At 38.9% G+C, this 18951-nt stretch overlaps 1 protein-coding gene across 2 annotated transcripts in view; it reads right to left on the bottom strand.

The window, feature by feature from the left end:
• slc29a4a (solute carrier family 29 member 4a) overlaps positions 1–18951 on the bottom strand; it is a 52620-nt gene that overhangs the window by 9159 nt on the left and 24510 nt on the right. For both annotated transcript variants that reach the window (XM_061974016.2, XM_061974017.2), the window contains exons 3-9: positions 15045–15176; positions 14870–14983; positions 9708–9836; positions 6586–6660; positions 6237–6505; positions 2576–2696; positions 2302–2489 (exon numbers count right to left, since the gene is read on the bottom strand). In XM_061974016.2, coding sequence (XP_061830000.1) covers positions 2302–2489; positions 2576–2696; positions 6237–6505; positions 6586–6660; positions 9708–9836; positions 14870–14983; positions 15045–15176 — 1028 coding nt within the window. The remainder of the gene's footprint in view (positions 1–2301; positions 2490–2575; positions 2697–6236; positions 6506–6585; positions 6661–9707; positions 9837–14869; positions 14984–15044; positions 15177–18951) is intronic.

The raw sequence follows: 18951 nt of genomic DNA, 5'->3' as shown, positions 1-18951 counted from the left end.
AAAATGCGTTTATTAAGTATCCGTGTTTGTGTGGACATGGCCTGAGTCTAATGGCAGCCAAGAATGTTAAAATAATATCTAATTGGCCGACATTTATCCTTCAAAATATTGGAAAGCTGGAAGGAGATACCATAGAAGTCCACTCTCCAAGGTAAATGCTGTACATTATTATGAGATTACTTCATAAAACTATAGTTAGTGGTAGTACATTATATTGTATTGTTTTATACAATGTTTCTTCTGTTAAAGATAATTTTTGTTACAGTTAAAGTTGGGGACGTTTTGGGGCATTGGGCAAGCACCAAAGAAATTGATTTTGATTACTTTCAATGGGATACATTCATTAGACATACAAGTGTTTTGAGTTAAGAACTCTGTCACCATACTTGCCAACCTTGAGACCTCCGATTTCGGGAGGTGGGGGGTGGGTGGGGCGTGGTCGGGGTGGGGCAGGGGTGTGGTTGGGGGCGTGGCTAAGAGGGGAGGAGTATATTTACAGCTAGAATTCACCAAGTCAAGTATTTCATATATATATACAGTATATATATATATATATATATATATATATATATATATATATATATATATATATATATATATATATATATATATATACTGTATATATATATATATATATATATATATATATATATATATATATATTTATATATATATACTGTATATATATATATTTATATATATATATAAGAAATACTTATATATATATATATATATATATATATATATATATATATATATATATATATATATATATATATATGTGTATATATCTATCTATCTATCTATCTATCTATCTATCTATCTATCTATCTATCTATCTATCTATCTATCTATCTATCTATCTATCTATCTATCTATATATATATATATATATATATATATATCAATCTATCTATCAAGAGGGACGGAGACAGTGCACAGTGCATGTGGATCACATGTTACCATGGTGAGAAAACATGGAGAGACTGCCAGTTATCTAGTCTCCACCAGTTGCAGAAAATGTGCCATCAGTACAACTGGACAGTGCTGTTTCAGTTCCATCACCAGGACCATCAGTGAGTCAGACACAAACTAGTCTCATCATTGAACCAGATTCAAGGGCTGCTGAGTTCCCATCATCAAAACCCAGATCACCCACAACAAAAACCCCACCAGTGATCCGCAGGTACCCAGAAAGGTTTCGTGTACCACCAAAAAAACTGAATCTCTGAAGACAGTATAAAAATCTGTGTTAAAGGTGTACAAATACCGTTTGTATAATAAGCATGTTATTGTTTACAAATGAGGGTTAAGAGTTCAGTACTAAAAAAAAAAAGAATGTGGCTTAAGTACAGTTTTTTAATTGAGCTGCTGCATTTTTTGGTTGGGTTGTTTATTTCTTTTAAGTAAGTTCTACATTTCTAAAAGGGAAGGAATGTAATAGAGTGATCTATGTTTGTCTGTTGCCATCTCCTGGTTAATGTTGGCTATAGCGTACTGGGGTTACTTTTTGGTTGGCCAACGATTTACGTGGTGTTGCGCACCTGACGTCAAGTGTGTGAGTCTGTTCTGAAGTCTACAGTAAAGAGACGTACTTCATCACCTCGCCTGTTTATTGCCTCCAACTCAATATATTACAACAACATTGCTCCATGCAGACCCTCCAGGTCCGCATGGAGCTGGAGGGGGCGTGGCCTCCAGGTCCGCCTGAATTTCGGGAGATTTTCGGGAGAAAATTTGTCCCGGGAGGTTTTCGGGAGAGGCGCTGAATTTCGGGAGTCTCCCGGAAAATCCGGGAGGGTTGGCAAGTATGCAGTCTGTAACACAACTAATTAGGTTGTAAGTTGAGAGACCGCTGTACAGGTGCTGCTCAAATTACTAAAAATAAATCAACTTTTAGCTCATATTCCAATTTATTGTATAGTATTTTATTTGGTTTTAGCCTGTATTTTCCATTGATTTCATGTTTTATTTTGGTTATTCTTTTTAACCACGTTTTTACGTCTCAGTTTTATTTTAGGTGAGTTTTTTTTAAGATAGTTTTTATTTTTTATTAGTTTCTGTGCCTTTTTATTATGTCTTCAATTAATTATATTCCCCACAACACTTTGGTCCATTAGTTATTTTTAAAGTGTTCTGCAAACAAATTAGATTGAACAAAACAAGATCAATTCAAATACAAAAATAAATAGGCTCCACAACACTTTGGTCCACTGGTTATTTTTTAGGTGTTCTACAGACAAAGTTAGATTGGATAAAATAAGATACGTTCAAATATAAAAATAAATAGGCTCCTCTCACCTTGCCAACAAAGTCTGCCATGTTGAATGTGGCCATGATGAGGATGGGGAGCCACTCCCCCAATGTGGGGTTTCTCATCTCAGACTCCAGGCCAGGAAACAAGCACAGAGTGATGCTGTAGGTCACCGCTATGGACAGCATGTAGGCCCAGATGACACGTGACACCACATAACGGTGCACAATCATGTCTGTTTGGAGAAGACGTTCATGAACAAAGTGTGAGTGGAACTAGAAAGATACAATAAATGAAAAATTTAAAAAAGTGATAGCATACCTCTCACACCGGGCCAAGATCTCTTGATTTTGGCTTTTGGAGCATCAAAACGTACATATGTTCCACCCACATAGTCCTCGCCGCCCTCTTCTGCCGAGGGAGGCCCACTGCCACCATTCCCCTGAGGAAATGTCAAAGGAACATAATAATTTGTGCGAATAGATACATATGATCAGGTTCTTGAGCGTGACAGAAAATAACCGAGAACCGCTGCAATAGAGAAACCATATTCATGAATATATTATCTTACAAATGTCTTTTTCTTCATTAAAATGTTGGCTGCATCACCTTATTATATCCTATCGAGGATGACTATGAGTGACGGCAGGTGGATATTTCATAACGTTATATACCCCCCGCCCCCTACACACACACACACACACACACACACACACACACACACACACACACACACACACACGCACACACACACACACACACACACACTCGTCCATTAGTTGATTAAAGGGGGTCTAGTGTGCCAGAAGAAAGCACTCTTCCTGATTATAACCATAATGTGAAGCGCTGCATTGGTTTCCCCTGGCAACCAGCACAAAGCGCTTTGTGAATCATCCCTCCGACAACCACAGACACATTCAGGAGTGGGACGTACCTCTCACACAAGACAAACGCACGATAAAAAGAGAACAGCCTTAGGTAACGTGTGGCACACACACACACACACACACACACACACACACACACACACACACACACACACACACACACACACACACACACACACACACACACAACTTGACCATCAATGTACCCGTTGTTGCTTCATGTATCGACGCACTAGCTACAAAGTACAAAATAAAGCAATTCCTCCTCCAAGGTGTGTATAGAAAGTCTTCCCAGAGAAATGGAAGTTGGTACAACTGCAGAACGATGTACTTTTATCCATATCCTGTACATTGGAATCTCCATTTACAAAGCCCTCTTTGTAAGACTTTTCGATTTACCACAAACAGGATAAAATAATGTTTTGGTGTACGATTTTTGTCTTCCTGTACGAACATTTCATTCATCCATTGTATGCCCAGTCATTTCGTGCCCGGCAGCACATCCTTTTTGGGCGGGCTGATCACACGCCGGTGTTTATTCAGTCAGCACAGCAGTGCTGTCGTTCGCTACTCTGCTACTTGGTGTGCTTTTTAAGTGTGTTTTTTTTACTCCTTTTACAATTTGTTTCTAGTTTTGAAATATTTAGGAAGTATCCGCAACGTGTCCTCCCTCCCTTCCGCTGCACACCAAGAAGATAAACAAACAAGGTAGACTGGATTGTATTTTTTATTCCTAATCATTGTAGCAACCTGGCTGTTAGACGTAAATAGTTCTGTGATTTCAAACTGTGAGTGCACCACAGGGCTAGTGACAGTGTGTGCGCGTGTCCCCAGGGCATCTACAAATGAGGACAGTTCAGTTGTCCCAATACCAACATTTTGGTACAGGTACCAAAATGTATTTCTGTACTTTGATACTTTTCTAAATAAAGGGGTCCACAAAAAAATTGCATTATTGGCTTTATTTTAATAAAAAATCTTATGGTACATTAAACATATGTTTGTTATTGCAATTTTGTCTTTGAATAAAATAGTGAACGTACAAGACAACTTGTCTTTTAGTAGTAAGTCAGCAAACAAAGGCTCCTATTTTAGCTGCTGACATATGCTGTAACATAGTATGTCATTTTCCATTCTATTATTTTGTCAAAATTGTCAAGAACAAGTGGTAGAAAATGAATTATTAATCTACTTGTTCATTTACTGTTGATATCTGCTTACTTTCTCTTTTATTTTGTTCTAACTACACTTCTGCTAAAATGTAATAATCACTTATTCTTCTGTTGTTTGGATGCTTTACATTAGTTTTGGATGATACCACATATTTAGGTATCAATCCGATACCAAGTAGTTACAGAATCATACATTGGTCATATTCGAAGTCCTCACGTGTCCAGGGACATATTTACTGAGTTTATAAACATAATATAATTTTTTTTGAAACGTACAACCCTAAAAACCTCAGCTACTCGTTTTTTTTATGAAATAGAACGTTGAGCCATCACCCTTTCTTATGTTTGTTTGATATACAGTACTGGTTCGGCCAGGGGTGTCCAAACTTCAGCAGGCAGGCTAAGTGCAACCCGCCGGCATCTTCAGTTTGGCCTGCAAGGTGTCAAAATTGATTAAGCAACCTGGCCTGCTGGGTGTTTCCAAAATCATTTTAAATATCTGACGATCTAATTGCTGCATATTTGCCGCCATCTCGTGGACAACATGTGTAAATCAGGTCAATAACCATGAATTATGTTTTGACATAATTACAGGGGTGGCGTGGATTGGTTGGCAAAGCGGCCGTGCCGCAAACTTGAGGGTTCCAGGTTCGATCCCTGCTTCCACCATTTAAGTCACTGCTGATGTGTCCTTGGGCAAGACATTTTACCCACCTGCTCCCAGTGCCACCCACTCTGATTTTAAAATGTAGATAATTGGTTTCACTAAGTAAAGCGCTTTGAGTCGGAAGAGAAAAGCACCATATACATATCATTCACTTCATTAGACAGAACATTGAGCACAGCATTTACTTATATGACCCATGCGAAACAATCTTCCCTACGTATGGCGCAAAAACAAAATGCAACCAACACAAAAAGTCAACACTTATGGTCAGGCATAACACAACCTGCTCACTGAACTTTGTGGATATTTAAAAAAATGTCCAAGCACCAAAAAATGTTTAATCCATTACAATGCATGATGGGAAAAAAGCAAAACACTCTCCAGCGCATTTTAGCTGCTTGATATTTCTGATTGATTACAAAACTTTAAGGAGGTCTTCATGGAAGTAAACAAGGTAGGAGTCGGACTTTCGCATACTTTTAATGTCCATCCATCCATCCCATCCATCCCATCCATTTTCTACCGCTTATTCCCTTTTGGGGTTGTGGGGGGCACTGGAGCCTATCTCAGCTACAATCGGGCGGAAGGCGGGGTACACCCTGGACAAGTCGCCACCTCATCGCAGGGCCAACACAGATGGACAGACAACATTCACACTCACATCCACACACTAGGGCCAATTTAGTGTTGCCAATCAACCTATCCCCACTTTTAATATCCAATTATATCAATTATTAATTATATATCCATTAAACTAAAATAATATGTACATATCGGCACTTGGCCAAATTTTTTTAGCCCAATGCGGCCCCCAAGTCAAAATGTTTGGACACCCCGGTATAGTGCTTTATATTTTGTTCAAACTTTTATTGGTATATATTGTATATATGTTATAGACATAATATAATATATCTGTATATATATTATTCTGTACACATATTATGTATATATTTGTATATATATTAGATTTTTTTATTGCTATATTAGTCTATTTGTACCTGCATTGTCCTTTCCATCCTTACACTTTCCATCATTGTAACTGAGCTACTGTGTTGAACAATTTCCCTTGTGGATCATTAAAGTTTGTCTAAGTCTACTAAAATATGGACTTATGTCAGGGCTGGAACCCATTATTCATGGTTACATTGTTTCTTATGGAGATTGGAGATTTGCTTCAATATATTTTCTATTAACGAACCAGTTCATTATTCGAGGTTTCACTATATTTAAGAAATGAAAGCCTGCAGACAACTTACAAATTTCACCTCCTCCGCAGTGACGTCGTGGTGGACCCTGTACCCGCCTCCGTTGCCGCGGGGGTCGTGCCCCTTGTCTTGACCTTTGCCCTGGGCGTGGCTGGTGTAGTGGCGGATGAACCGGGAGCGCCGCACGAGCAGGTGGAGCAGGAAGCACAGCATTTCCATCCCGATGGAGATGAGGAAGAAGATGAGCGTGTTCCTGCGCTCGTCTGGGATCAGCAGCTTGGTGAAGATGCGGGACAAGGAGATGATGACGCCTGCCGTGCCTGGAAACGTGGTGAAGGTGAAGGAGAAGGATGAGGAGGAGCTTGTATGTGAATGCAGGAGACATTATTTCTGTACTTACTCTCTCCAGTCATCACACCCTGTGTGTACCTCTTGGGCAGCATCCCCATGTAACCATAGAAACTGGACTGCTGCACTGGAAGTACAATAGCGTAACAATTAGTGATGTGCGGATCGATACTGAAATATCGATACCACCGATACCAGACCTATATGCTCTAATATCGATCCTCAAATCAAAATATTGATACTTTTGACACTTTAGTTCAGGGGTGTTCCAACTATTTTTTTGAAAAATCAAAATATGCGACGGCCATATTGATAATATATTTTTATTTAAAAAAATGCTAAAACAGATATTGTGTCAACTATGTATTATGGGTGACTAAGTAAAGTACATTATTAGTAGTAGTTGGAACATTTCAGCTTTTTATCATTGCATACACATTTTCTTGCTCCTTTTTCTAACATTTTTACTAATCTTTCCTCATCCAAGAATATAATTAAAATAATACAATTGTCTAACTACAATTGTATTATCAAAAATTCTGCAGGTACGAAAATATTAATGTTCAGTTAACAGTGTTTAAGTGTTAATTAAGGTTGTCGTCATTTTCGAATGAATTCATAAGTGAGTATTTTATTTTTTAATGAAATAACTAAACTTTGGTTATGTTTTAAGTATATATATATATATGTATATATATATATATATATATATATATATATATATATATATATATATATATATATATATATGGATGGCATCTGTTTGTCTCGGGAGACAATAGAGTTTTGCGCTCAAATGTCAATTCATGTGCAACACCTGTTGTGACTATATAAGCCAATTTTTGACAGGCATGCTTTGTTGCAGTTCCTGCATACATATTGTATTGTTGGTTGATTCAGTGGGGGTGTGACTGTTCGCTTTCTACGTTCATGCTTCTCCTCCCACTGTCTTACTCTTCTTAAGTCACTCTGATGTACGCCCTCCTTCACTAACTTCCTCCATTTCCCACGTTCAGCTGAAGAAGCTTCCCAGTTTAATGGGTTGATGTCACTGGCCTTCATATCACGCTTACAGACATCTTTAAAACGAAGGACAGGTCTTCCCACAGTCCTTGTTCCAGAGGCCAGTTCTCCGTACAGGATGTCTTTTGGAATGCGAGTGTCATCCATTCGACTTACATGGCCAAGCCATCTCAGACGTCGTTGTGTAAAGAGAGCAAAGATTGTCTTCATTCCTGTTTTCTCGAGGATATCCTTATCGGGATGCGATCCTGCCATTTGATTCCCAGAATCCGCCTTAGGCACCGAAGAGGGAAGGAGTTCAAACGGCGCTCTTGGCGTGCAAACGAGGTCCATGACTCGCTGCCATAAAGTAGAGTGCTGAGAACACAGGCTTGATAGATCTTCATTTTCGTGTTGATGGTTAGCGGTGTGTTCTCCCAAGCACGCTTGGAGAGTCCAGCCATCGTTGTAGTCGCTTTGCCGATGCGGATGTTGAGCTTGGCATCAAGAGAGAGATTGCTGGATATGGTTGAGCCAAGATAGGTGACGTTCTCAACAACTTGCAGGATGTGGTTTCCAATGGAGATCCTTGGAATGTTGCGCATATCTTGTCCCATAATGTTGGTCTTCTTGAGGCTTATAGTTAAGCCAAAGTCTGTGCATGCATCAGAAAAGCTGTTGATCAGCCTCTGTAGTGCTTCTTCTGATGGTGAGGCCAGAGCAGCATCACCTGCGAAGAGCATCTCTCTGATGAGGACTTTACGCACTCTAGTCTTTGCCCTGAGACGTGCGAGGTTGAACAGTTTCCCGTCGCTCCTTGTGTGCAGGTAAACACCATCGTCAGATGGTTTGAATGCTTCTGACAATAGCAACGAGAAGAAGATTCCGAAGAGCGTAAGAGCAAGCACGCATCCTTGCTTCACTCCATTCTCAATTGGGAATGGGGCTGATGCGAAGCCGTCACACTGGATAGTTCCTTGCATATCTTCATGGAATGCTGTTATCAGCTTCAGCAGCTTTGGTGGGCAGCCTATCTTGTGCAAAAGCTTGAAGAGAGCCTTCCTGCTAACTAAATCGAAGGCCTTTGTAAGGTCGATGAAGGCGATGTACAATGGTTGTCTCTGCTCACGGCATTTCTCTTGTAATTGTCTGATAGAAAATATCATGTCAATGGTCGATCTCTCCGACCTGATTCCACATTGCGATTCTACACGGGTAGCAAGCAATTGCAGTCTGTTGAGTAACACTCTAGCGAAGGTCTTCCCGACAGTGCTTAGGAGGGATATTCCACGGTGATTGTTGCAGTCGCTGCGATCACCTTTATTTTTGAACAGCGTGATGATGTTTGAGTCACGCATATCCTGAGGAATTGTTCCTTCATCCCAGCATTGACATAGAAGCTCATGAAGATGGTCTAGAAGAACAGTGTCCTTACTGTTCTTGATGATCTCAGTGGGAATGCCATCGTTCCCTGGAGCTTTGCCACAGCAATATATATATGTATATATATATATATATATATATATATATATATATATATATATATATATATATATATATATATATATATATATATATATATATATATATATATATATATATATAAATAATTATACACATACATAGAACAGGCCAAAAGTTTGGACACACGTTCTCATTCAATGCGTTTTCTTCATTTTCATGACTATTTACATTGTAGATTGTCACTGAAGGCATCAAAACTATGAATGAACACATGTGGAGTTATGTACTTAACAAAAAAAGGTGAAATAACTCAAAACATGTTTTATATTCTAGTTTCTTCAAAATAGCCACCCTTTGCTCTGATTGCTCTTTCACACACTCTTGGCATTCTCTCGGTGAGCTTCAAGACGTAGTCACCTGAAATGGTTTTCATTTCACAGGTGTCATAGTTTTGATGCCTTCAGTGACAATCTACAATGTAAATAGTCTTGAAAATAAAGAAAATGCATTGAAATGAGAAGGTGTGTCCAAACTTTTGGCCCGTACTGTATATATCCCTATTTAGTAGTAAGATGGATGGAATAATGGTTGGATGAAGGGTAGATAATCTTATTGGACAGAATGACAGACAGATGCACAGAGGATGGATGGATACCAGGCGAACGGGCGGCAAGCTGGATGAGTCACCTATTTAGAAATATTTCTTACCTGTGCATCCAAAGGCGACGACTCCCACTGAGACCAGGTTGATGATGTAAGCCTGACTGGTGGTGAACTTGGCCAACCACACATCAAATATGCTGACAAACACCAGCGGCCCCAATGCTAGAATGTAGCCTGCACACAGACGTACACGAGACATACATTACACATACATTATGCATGTATTATATATGCTGTACATTATACATACATGAGACATACACTAGACATACATTATGCATACATTCATTTGTAGCTCATGACTAAGCCAGTCTTGACATGTTTTCACGAGCAAATACAACTTTGTCAGCTTTGATGGACGGAATCCGGTGACACGGGCGAGGGAGGTGAGGTAGAGCCTAATCACAAAATAAATATTTGCCCATTTGACAGTGTTATAAATGTATTTTCTCCATAATGAGTTAATTTACTAAGTACAAATTGTTGAATTAGCACATTTCCTGATAAAAAAAACAAACAGGGCAGAAACCTAAGTTGAGGCTAAATGTGTACTCTTTCATAAGCAGTATAGTGATGGTTAAAACGATATCAAAGCATCAATGCATCATAAAAAAAAGGAGTGATACTGCGTCCCTCGATGTGTGTGTCACGTTAAGAAAAAAACACACGGTCGATACAGCTGCTGTCTCATTTGACTATGAAGCGGCAAACTGTGTGGAAGTCCTTCTTTCGGCTAAAAAGTGACAAGCTCGTATACTATATGAAGTTGGAAGAGTGGCGTGTTGCGTTTGACATCCGTTTTTTTTTTACCATCATCAAATGGAATTAAGAAAAAAAAAAAATCATAGTCTGGGATCATTTTCCTTATAGCACCAAATAAGGTAGATGTTATTCTCGCCCTGTTTACTATTTGCCTCATTGACAAGAGTTCCGCATTTTTTTTATGCGGCTATTCTGCAAAAAAAGCCCTAAAACAATTATATTTGCTAACTATTCATTTTATTTGCAGATCAATGTAGTGACTTTTTTAAATCCAGCTAGTGAGTGTGCCATACACTCGCTGAGGTGTCATTTACCCATCACTTGGATGGCATGTAGGGATGGCTACCTTTCACATTCGAACCGATACTGTACTGATTCCCAATACCTGGGAATCAACACATTTCGTCAATTTTTTTGTGTTAATAAATGTTATTTGTTTGAAAATTAAAAAAAAACATTTTTTAACGTAACATTTAAAAATAAACTCATTATGATGAATAACTGCGCTGTCCAGTGTTACATGTTGTTTTTTTTATTACATTTCTAAATCTCATTTGCAAGTATTAAACAATATAGTTGACTTTGCATGCAGTTGTAGTTCCAGGACATTAAAAGGCAGTAATGTTTACACTACAGTGTGTTGACTTCATAGCTAGGAAAAAATATTAACTAGAATTTGTGCAATTCCGGCAGTTGTGAATGCCACCGCGACACTCGTGAGTCGCACTGAAATGCTAACTGTTAGCATGCATCAGGTACCAAGTGTAATGACTCAAAGAAGTACTTATGCGAAAATGGCAAAAAAGTTAGTGTGCTAATGCTGGCATGCTAAAGTTAACATGTGAACAGTTAGCATGTGTCACATACCAAGTTATATGACTTTGGGGTAAACGGTTACAAAATTAGCTATAAAAGTTAGCATGCTCTTAGTTAGCATGTGTCCCATACCAAGTTATACGACTCTTAGTAAATGGTTGAAAAATTTGCTATAAAAGTTGACATGCTCTTAGTTAGCATGTGTCACATACCAAGTTATACGACTCTGGGTAAACGGTTGAAAAATTAGCTTAAAGTGTTAGCATGCTAACAGTTACCAGGTGTCACATACCAAATTATAAATATTGTACTTATTGCTGTTTGATTGTAGTTTTTATTAACAAATCTGGAGGTGTTGAAATCGCCATGTAAAATTGCTCGTGCTAATTAGCAGAGGTGGGACCAAGTCATTGTTTTGCAAGTCACAAGTAAGTCTCAAGTCTTTGCCCTCAAGTCCGAGTCAAGTCCCGAGTCAAGACAGGCAAGCCCCGAGTCAAGTCCCAAGTCAAGACTGGAAAGTCTCAAGTCAAGTCCTAAGTCCTGCATTTTGAGTTTCGAGTCCTTTCAAGTCCTTTTAACCACAGACTAATATATTAACACAGATTGTGTATGCTTTTCAAACGCTGTATTTATTTATTAAAACAAGTGCATTTTAAATTGCAGGAAAGAAAATTGTGCTGACATTGCACTTTATAATAGCACTATTAACCAGTCATTTTAAACATTAACTCATTCCTTTACAGAACAAACACATTGAAAAATAAAGTGCAAATGTACTTACGTATTTGTACAAAAGTGTTAACATTGAAAAAACATGACATATACGTGAACATAACAAAAAAGTTGTTCTTTTTATATGTCAGGGCCCTATGCTGCATTGCATTTGCAAAAGACCAAATTAGCCAAGAGTCTGTCAGTCATTTGTGCACGATGGGGGTGTAGTATGATGCCACCATGGCTGAAAACTCGCTCCACTGGAGCACTGGAGGCAGGCACTGCCAAGACTCTCATGGCCACTCGGAACAGTGAAGGAAGAGTCTTCATGTTCAATGCCCAGAACAAAAGGGGGGGAGAGTTTTTTTGTGTTGGTGCACTACTTGTAAGTGTATCTTGTGTTTTTTATGTTGATTTAATTAAAAAAAGAAAAAAATATATATATATATTTCTTGTGCGGCCCGATACCAATCGATCCACGGACCAGTACCGGGCCGCGGCCCGGTGGTTGGGGACCACTGAGGTAAACAACCAACAGTATGTCAGAAAGCTAGCTAAAACGGTACACATATTCATAATATAGTACCGGTATACATTTTAACTGACCTTTATTTGACTATTTTTGTCTTTTTTTAGGTGGCTAAAATACGCGGTGCTGCTGACCGCCGTCTAACGTTACGTGTGATATATTGACTAACGTAACCCTGCTTAAAAAAAATCACTGAACAAAAAGTATGAATAAGGTAGTGAACTGCAACAGATTCCCGTGTTTGCAATAACGTTATAACGTTAGCAGTGAGTTTACAGCCTCACTGATTTAACTACACAGCAAATAAAAGTCACGTAAAGCCAATAAACGTTATCTTACATTCAAAACTTACCGTTCTTTGTGCAACTTCAAATGCCGGACGAAGTTGGAAGTTGTTGCCTCTCCATCAGTAATTTTCGAACCGCATGTGTTGCATACTGCAAACCGTTTTGTGTTGACAACCGCATAATTTTTATACCCAAACGAAAATATTTTAGGTATCATTTTTTGTTCTCTGGCGTGTGGTTTGGACATGTCTTCTTCGTTGGTTGTCCTGCAATTTGATTGGATGAATGCTGTGTGATGAAAACAAAGTAGATCTAATTTGATTGGCTGTTGTACTGACAGCACACCAGCTGACACACGCAACGCTGATAGACAAGTACACAATGAAAAATACGGAGCGCTCCCGAATAACTTTTTCCTCTTTGGGTTTTGGGGAAAGTAGCAAGTCATGTCAAGTCATGTCAATTCAAAAGGCTCAAGTCCAAGTGAAGTCACAAGTCATTGATGTTAAAGTCTAAGTCGAGTTGCAAGTCTTTTTACATTTTGTCAAGTCGAGTCTAAAGTCATCAAATTCATGACTCGAGTCTGACTCGAGTCCAAGTCATGTGACTCGAGTCCACACCTCTGCTAATTAGTAGCATGTGTACGGCAGATTCAACTGAGCTTGCGCATTTTGGCAAAGTGGGCTCTTACTTTATATTTTTGTGTTTTCTAGCGGGCATACTTGCTTTGTATGCCTGATACTTGCTGCTAAACTACAGACAAATGTCGTACGGCAAGGCACACAGTTCCGTGGCTCACCATGAGGGCGGCGTACGTGAGCTGGCAGGTGCTTGCCGCTGCTGTCTTTCTGCTGAGACACTTCGGAAACGAAAATAAAATAAAAAGGGCCTTTTCAAATATACAAGTAGAACGTGATGTAGGAAATACATAACCTTCTCTTCTTTACTTTGTTATCCTCTTAACCTTGATTGACTATGTGGAGTTTTAACAAGGTGAAGGTTAATCGACTTAAGATGTGGGTGAGGTAAATTCTAACGTGTACATTTTTCTCATACGATTGTAAACTAGCATGCATTTGTATTTGGTAACATAATCTTTTAGGGGTTATTCCATTAGGGGAACTATGCCCTTAAAGTTAAAAGTACCAATGATTGTCACACACACAAGGTGTGGTGAGATTATCCTCTGCATTTGACCCATCACCCTCACCCTCTGGGAGGTGAGGGGAGCAGTGAGCAGCAGCAGTGGCCGCGGCCGGGAATAATGTTTGGTGACTTAACCGCCCAATTCCAACCCTTTGATGCTGAGTGCCAAGCAGGGAGGTAATCTTTGGTATGACTCGGCCGGGATTTGAAATCCCGACCTACCGATCTCAGGGCGGACACTCTAACCACTAGGCCACTGAGCAGGTAGATATTGTAGCTTCAGGTCCAGATGTCAAACAAAGATCATCCAGAGAGTGGATTTATTTTTTTTCCCCCCAGCACAAATGGAAACGTAAAGGATAGCAGCGGTTGGATTTTAGGAGGAAGTGTAAACTCATTAATGACATCTGGTAAGAGCCCCCACTGGTAGGGGTAGAGATCAAATTTAGCAAAGTGACAACGCTGTGTTGTCTGCATTTGTACAAACACACTTACCATGAATTGATTTACGTGCACCCCAACTTAAACAAGTTGAAAAAACTTATTCGGGTGTTACCATTTAGTGGTCAATTGTACGGAATATGTACTGTACTGTGCAATCTACTAATAAAAGTTTCAATCAATCAAAAAGGGTGTTTGTCCAAACTAGCCGGCCCCAAGGCTAGAACAACAAAGTAAGTGTCTTCGTGTAAACGTTTTTTAAGGACAGTTGTCCGAGAAGAGAAAAATATTTTTATTTGGCTAACATCTCCTGCAGGTTTCCTGCAGTACCTGGAATTGTGAGGACCCGCTCGATCAAATAAAAGCCTTTTGGTCAAACGCTTCCTCACCAGCGTCATATTTGGTCCATTCACACCACCAAGTCGGCCTCAGACGACTTGGTGGTGACAAGACCAGCAATATACAACATGGGAAAGAAGAGTTGTGTCCATCCCGGTTTCTGTGCAACTCACCCACAGTGATTCTGGTGTGCATGCTGAGTCTCTCCACCAGCACGTTGTTCAGGATGACAGCCAGCAGAGCCACCAGGATGTATGTCAGACTCATGTCGAACACGATGGACGTCCCTGAAAGGCGCAGCATTTACACCCATGGGAGACAACATCACATTTAGGTGCACGTTTGTACCTTTAAACTTGTGGTGAAGGTAGTCCACGTCTGTGATGAAGCTGTTGTAGGGCAACAGGAAACCAACCCCCGCCAATAGCATGGCGAAGTAGATGCCATGGTAACGGTCGTCAGGGAGCGGCTCCTCAAAGTCTGAGCGGGAAGGTAGGAAACGAAAAGCATATGAAATCACAGGCAGGCAATAGATCTTCATTAATGTCCCATATCATATACATGATGTCATAGATTCTACACCAAAAGATCGAGTTATTATTCCGCCGCAAAAGTTTCCCAGAGGCCACAGCCCACAGTTTTCATCCGATCGTGAGCTCCCCCAAAAATTGGAAAAAATATCCCAGATTACCCAGAATTCCCGGGTCCCTTTTGAAAATGAATGGGCCATTTTCCGAACTTGCACAATTCCCGCATTTCTCAACCGATTCGAACCGTTCCACCATCCACACACTCCACTCATCTTGGAAAATCAAACTACCATGTTCCAAGTTGAAAAACATTTCAGAAATTCCCGGAATTCCCAATTTTCCAAAGCCCTCTTGCTGGAAAGATTTTTCAGGCCGCATTTTTCAACCGTTTTTGACCATTTCACCTTCAAAACATTCTTCTTAGTTGGGACAACAACATCCCCCTTTTTTGTACAAATTCCCACTTTTCCCGAAATTCCAAGAATTCCAAATTACCCATTCTAAATTAAAACTCTTACTACGTCAACATTTTTTAACCTGTTCCAAAAATTCTAACACCAACCCATTCATATCATCTAGGACAACTGTGCTAGAATTAATATTTTCAAAAATTCCCGGGTTTTCCCGAAATTCCCAAATTTCCAGAAAATTCCTGTTCAAATGAATGGACATATTCATAGTTCTACAATGCCCTAAATTCTCAAAATATTTTGCATTTTTAAAACCAATTCTGACCTTTCAACCATCCACACACATTATTCTTCCGATATATAGAATGCAAAACATGTTTTCCCTTTTCCAAAATTCCCGGTTTTCCGGCAATTTTCTTCCCATTGAGAATGAATGTGAAATATTCAATCTACTGAATATCCCACATTTCTCAACTGATTTGAACCATTCCTCCATGCACACACTCCACTCACCATGGACATTCAAGCCAGCATGTTTCCCATTTCCAAAATTACCGGAATTACCAGGAATTTCCCCCATTGAAAATTAATGGGCAATATACAAACCTCTCCACATCCCACATTTTTCAACCGATTCGAACCGTTCCAAAATCCACACACTCCACTCACCCTGGACATTCAAGCCAGCATGTTTCCCATTTCCAAAATTACCGGAATTACCAGGAATTTTCCCCCATTGAAAATGAATGGGCAATATACAAACCTCTTCACATCCCACATTTCTCAACCGATTCTAACCGTTCCAAAATCCACACACTCCACTCACCCTGGACATTCAAGCATTTCAGTTTTGCTTACGCATATCGGCGGTTCGGCGGCTTACGCATTTACACGCAATTCCAACCGGAATTGCAAATTCTAGTTATTTATATAATAACTCATCTGCTAATGCTGGATCCTTCATACAGTAGCTGCATATGCACACATGTTGTCAAAATTACGTAATAATCACTAGATGTAAACAATCATCACAGGATGAGCAGGGATCTTCTCCAAGACTGTCTGCTTGAACGTAAACATGATTACCACAAAAATCCATCACTATACAGAACCCCGCTGTGATTTTTTTTTAAATTTTTTTTTTTTACTATATATAAATGTTCTCCTCTGGCAGTCATGTTTAGAAGAGCCAGAGTGTTACGGTTGATTGCGTCTTTTGGCTCGGAATTCTGACTTCTCCCTGGCAGGCTGGTGTGAGTGGGGACGCTCCACTCCATCCGTGATTGACAGTTGAGAGGGGGGGCCAGAGAACAAGGCTAATAGAGGTTATCTGATTAGTGCAGACTCTGCGAGCTGAATAATGTTATGGTAACAAGGTTGTTGACACACACTGACACTCAATGACAGTGTAGTAGAAACGTGAATGGAAAGGGGACCGCATTAATTTTTCACCAATATGGGTGTGACTTCCCTGGATTCATTACTGACCTTTTCTCTCCTCCCTCGTAAGATTAATAAAACATATTTTTAAATGAAGGCACATACAACAATTTACTCTGTATTTTTTGTTTCACGTCGACAGTATTAGTCTGTAAAATTATATTTCACAACAGTTAATTTATTTCACAGTAAAATACTGTACTCATAGTAATATCACAATAAACTACTGTAAATCCAAACTCATCTGTCTTTAAAAGGGACACTGCACTTTTTTGGAGTTTTGCCTATCGTTCACAATCATTATGAAAGACATGACAACAGATGGATTTTTTTTAATGCATTCTAACTCGTAAATAAACGTAAATAACCTTCAGCTTACAGCGGAGCCAATGGGAGGTCATCTATTCCGTCCATTAGATCCGATAAATAACCATTCAAAAAAAGCCAACAATACTCCATCTACATTACGTGACTTGAATATTGACCAAGTGCATACTTGCCAACCCTCCCGGATTTTCCGGGAGACTCCCGAAATTCAGCGCCTCTCCCGAAAACCTTCCGGGACAAATTTTCTCCCGAAATTCAGGCGGAGCTGGAAGCAACGCCCCCTCCAGCTCCATGCGGACCTGAGTGACGTGTCAACAGCCTGTATTCACGTCCGCTTTCCCACAATATAAACAGTGTGCCTGCCCGAACATGTTATAACTGTAGAATGATCGAGGGCGAGTTCTTGGTTTCTTATGTGGGTTTATTGTTAGGCAGTTTCATTAACGTCCTCCCAGCGCGGCAACAACACACAACAACAGCAGTCATGTTTTATTTTACCGTAAAGCAGTTCGTCTGCCGTAAACAGCAGTTTTTGTAATATATTGAGTTGGAGGCAATAACCAGGCGAGGTGATGAAGTACGTCTCTTTACTGTAGACTCCAGAACAGACTCACACACTTGACGTCAGGTGCGCAACACCACGTAAATCGTTGGCCAACCAAAAAGTAACCCCAGTACGCTATAGCCAACATTCACCAGGAGATGGCAGCAAACAAACATAGATCACTCTATTACATTCCTCCCCTTTTAGAAATGTAGAAGTTACTCAAAATAAATAAACAACCCAAGCAAAAAATGCAGCAGCTCAATTAAAAAACTGTACTTAAGCCACATTCTTCTTTTTTTTTAGTACTGAACTCTTAACCCTCATTTGTAAACAATAACATGCTTATTATACAAACAGTATTTGTACACCTTTAACACAGATTTTTATACTGTCTTCAGAGATTCAGTTTTTTTGGTGGTACTCGAAACCTTTCTGGGTACCTGCGAAAGGGTGTTCAGCATGGTTAGAAAAATTGTGACAGAGAATAGAACAAGCATGGCCAATTCAACCCTTAACTCAACAATGAGTAGATGAGTGTTATGTGTGTGTGTATATGTGTAAATAAATGAACACAGAAATTCAAGTATTTCTTTTATTTATATATATATATATATATATATATATATATATATATATATATATATATATATATATATATATATATATATATATATATATATATATATATAGCTAGAATTCACTGAAAGTCAAGTATTTCTTGTATATATATATATATATATATATATATATATATATATATATATATATATATATATATATATATATGTATATGTATATATATATATATATATATATATATATATATATGTGTATATATATATATATATATATATATGAAATATTTGAATACTCTTATATATATATATATATATATATATATATATATATATATATATATATATATATATATATATATATATATATATATATATATATATGAAATACTTGAATTGGTGAATTCTAGCTGTAAATATACTCCT

The sequence above is a fragment of the Nerophis lumbriciformis genome, linkage group LG22 (genome assembly GCF_033978685.3).
Source record: "Nerophis lumbriciformis linkage group LG22, RoL_Nlum_v2.1, whole genome shotgun sequence".
In the NCBI taxonomy this organism is placed as follows: Eukaryota; Metazoa; Chordata; class Actinopteri; order Syngnathiformes; family Syngnathidae; genus Nerophis; species Nerophis lumbriciformis.
The sequence above is the reverse complement of the archived record's forward strand: the minus strand, read 5'-3'. Positions and strand labels throughout refer to the sequence as shown.